The sequence below is a fragment of the Rhododendron vialii genome, chromosome 1a (genome assembly GCF_030253575.1).
Source record: "Rhododendron vialii isolate Sample 1 chromosome 1a, ASM3025357v1".
NCBI lineage: Eukaryota > Viridiplantae > Streptophyta > Magnoliopsida > Ericales > Ericaceae > Rhododendron > Rhododendron vialii.
In genome coordinates, this window is record NC_080557.1 from 35,167,645 (window position 1) to 35,171,569 (window position 3,925).

At 38.1% G+C, this 3,925-nt stretch overlaps 1 protein-coding gene across 1 annotated transcript; it reads right to left on the reverse strand.

Moving 5' to 3' along the window:
- Window positions 1-674: 674 nt before the first annotated feature.
- On the reverse strand, window positions 675-3,657 carry LOC131307642 (NAC domain-containing protein 43-like). The gene is made up of 3 exons (XM_058334267.1): window positions 3,399-3,657; window positions 2,924-3,204; window positions 675-1,398 (listed from the first exon to the last, which is right to left on the reverse strand). Exons 1-3 carry the CDS (start codon window positions 3,568-3,570, stop codon window positions 901-903), a joined length of 951 nt encoding a protein of 316 aa, XP_058190250.1. The 5' UTR covers window positions 3,571-3,657; the 3' UTR covers window positions 675-900.
- Between the last annotated feature and the right edge of the window lie 268 nt (window positions 3,658-3,925).

The window sequence follows — 3,925 nt, forward strand, 5'->3', positions numbered from 1 at the left end:
GCACCCATCAGTCTTTGAGGCCTGTAAACACCATAAAATACTAAAACGCGTCAAGTAACAAGGTAAACGGATAAACAAGGCGTAAATTAGAGGGAGTAAATGGGTACTTTTCAGCACCTATCAGTGGCCCCTTCGAGAGTCGCATCTTTTCGAGCGAAGTGAAGTGATGGGAAAAGAAGATTGTGTAGGCAGGGGATCTTCATTCATTACACTCCCTTGTTAAGGGGAAAGCAAAAGGGCTTTCAGAGAGAGAAGCTCCTACTATCTTTCAATTATGAAAAGACTCTGATGGACTCACCACTCGCCTGCACGAAAAGTGCTTGCCAGATTGATTGTTAAGTCACAAACTAAAAGCACACACAGTACCACAAAGAACATTATGGGAATGTGATTATAAAAATGGGATCATCGTGATAATCAGTACCCAAAATTATTTGGTGGTCTTTGTTCACCGCCGCAAATAAGACTTTTTTTGGGCCAGATTATCTATGCCTACTACTCTTACAAGTTATACTGTATTTGCAAAGGGAAAACAAGTAGACAATGACATGCTTCATAAAGAGACCAATCTTGTTGTGTGGATATGGTTTCGTACGCTTTAATTTATAGCCTTTAAGGACTAATCAGTGGATGGAACTCAAGGGGTCAACCCTGGCCTATGGACCAAATGAAAGTTCCAATAATTCTTCGTGATCATTGATACTTTATGCTCCAATTAAAAAGGAGCTCTATAACTTTATTCTATGTAGTTCTAATTAATCATGCATGTCGTAATAATAACAGTCATTATATGTGTATGTAAAACAACATTCACGTACACATGATCTAACAAAGTCCATCGGTGTCATACGACGTGGTTGACATATGATCGCATAGAGCGTTGGAAGAAGGAAAGGACGCTCATGTGAAGCTCCATAGGTCGAAATCGCCGTTTTGATCATCTTGTGTCTGGTTTCCAATGCTTAAAGGCATGTTGGGATCACTTATTTGGCCGTTAAGCTGTGAAGCTACGAGCTGGTCAAGGGCTTTCCAGTCGTTAACCCCTGTAATCTCCGACTGCTGATGATAATTAACTGAGGAGTTGGTCGTCATGGAATTCTCATCGCCATTGCCCACGAGCATATGTAACTGAATTTGTTGGTAATTAGTACAAGGTAGTGGTTGCTTATTAATCCACGTGCTTCCCACATGTTGAAATATTTGTTCTAAGGTGCCTTCGTCGCTTGAGCTGTGTACTCTTTGTTGGGTTCTTGTGTCCGTATCCGCACTTATCAGAGGTGAAATGTTGGCACTGGCGGCGGCGGTGGTGTTTAGAGTACTGTGGAGGAGTTTCTTTTTGAAGGTGCGACATACTACCCATCCTTCTTCTTGTGTTGCTTCTTCCATGGCATCGGAAACCTGAACATAGATATATATATATATATATATATATATATATATCCATGTCAAACATGTCCAAATCCATTGCTAGCACTGTGGCACACATTAGGTAGGTTGCAACATTTTTGACTGATAGGAATTCGTATTGCGACATATTATGACAAACCAGACATAATATTTTTACCAAGTTTTGTATAGAAAAGTAATTTTGCCACTCCGTATTTAGTTATTGGCACTCTACTTTTTGTCTTTATCCTATGAGAAATTACTAAATCACCATTTATTTTGTTAGAGTTCATCCATTTTAAAGGGTACTATTATAATTTCAAATAAAAAAGACAAAAAAAAAATAGAGTGCCAATAGCTAAAAGTAAAGTGTCAAAATCAATTTCCTTTTGTATACCATCTCTATTATGTAACAGCCGCACAATAATTGGACATAAAAATAGAATTCATGAGATTTTCGTTTTTCACATGTGGTTGGTATCGTTTCCCAAAGCTCCTTATGCACAGATTTTCAAATTCTGGATATTTTTAGAAGTTTGAAGTGCTTTTGCGACCATATATTAATTCTAAGCAATTTCAAAAATTTACTTCAGTTTTTTGCTATAAACACCACTACTAGTTTTGCGATCATTTTGACGTGAACATGCCACAATCATCTAGGAAAAATTGCAAAATGCCACCACCATTCTAAACATATAGAGATTATTCCTGGAAATAGGAGAGAATATTTAGTGCCCTAAGCCCCTCTAGCACTATACATTGATCTGGGTCCATCCACTTAGACTTGGACTTCATTGTAATATCTAGTGATAGAGAGGAGCTTCGACTATTTTCTCAAAATATAAAAGACATTAATTGACTGGCGTATTATTGGGTCCACTTGTATGGTATCCAGTGCCAACATTATGGGGTGACTATATATTCAGTGATCCAATGCCATTTCCCATTACACAGTTGTGTGGGACCGACGTTACACACTTTATGATATAATTCATATCAATGTGTACGTGGTGGGAGAGGGTCAGAGGACAAGGGCACAACATGTTCGTTTTGCGATTTTGGATAATGAGTATAGAGAAATAGATAGAGAATTGAGAGTAATAATTGAAAGAAAATTTATTAGGAATCATGCACAGAGAGAGAATCTCAAATCCAAAATCTCAAAACTAACATGGTCTATTATTCTCGGATCATTATGTGGATAAAGCAAGAATGCTCTTTTAACCTAGTAGGGTTTTTATCATCACCTAAACTTAGTACTAAATCTGCTAAGAAAAATAAGTATTTATTTTCTGAATTAAATGTGATGTATTGTAAGTGAAATGACCAGTCTCGTAAAATGAAAATTAAGTACTTAACCTTAGCGGAACGGGCCACATCATTAATGTTTATGACACTTCATTTAACCGTTTTCATATTCCCAATGATTGTTTTGATGTGTCCCTTCCCAATTACCGCTGGTCACGCAATGGAGAGAATCTACATCATATCATAAAAAAAGGCCACTACTGAAAAATTAGAAGAGTAAGTAGCTTACACAATTTGTATCGATGGCATTAATGGTATCATCGAGTAGTCTATACTCGTGCATGATCCAATCGGATTTCTTCCCGTGAGGCGCTCGACCTTTGTAGAACACAAGAGTTTTCCTCATTCCAATCCGTCTACCGTTGCTGTAGATCACCTTATCGCGGCCTGTAGCCTTCCAAAAGCCCGCAGCTGTTGCTCGATTCGTTCGGGTACCTGTAGGGTACTTCTTGTCTTTGTGGCTGAAGAAGTACCAATCGTTTTGTGGCGTCGTCCCTATTTTGCACTTCTCTAGTGGATCCAAGTAAAAATCATCATCCATGGATATATATATCGACCACAGATAGCAAAACGTGCATAAGTTATTTTGTTTTTCCCCACATGAAAAGAAAAAACTACAGTACATTGAACATTTGATCGAACTTGAGCTAATACATTTTTTTTTTTTCTTTACAGATACATATAAGTTGGAAATTAATACGTACCTTGTATATCCCATGGCTCAAACTTATTGAGATCGACGTCGAGAATAACATCTAAGTCTATCTTCTCAAGTGAAACCTTCTTCCTCAAGTAGTACTGTAAGAGTTCCTCTTCTGTCGGGTGAAACCGAAAGCCCGGAGGGACCTGAGATTCTCCGTTTACCGATATACTCATGTTCTCAGGTATAAGGGTTGGCAAGTATTTTAGAGAGAGAGAGAGAGAGAGAGAGAGAGGTGAAGAATTAAAAAGAAGTTGGTGAACTCACATGAGTAAGAAGAAGCTAGAGGAGGATTCATATAGGGGTGTGTGTGTGTTGGAACAACATTACTGCGGGACAAATGTGGGCAAGAGCTAGCAAAGCCTTGTTCTCACGTTCACTAGTAGTGTAGTCGTTTGTACAGTTTGATATTCCAGGCCGGGCTTCTCTAGATTTCCAGTGGGCCAATATAAAAATTTAAGGGTATTGAACATTTAAAGAAAGATTGTGATCGAAATGCAAATGAAGATAAGTTTTCGGATATTATGCCTA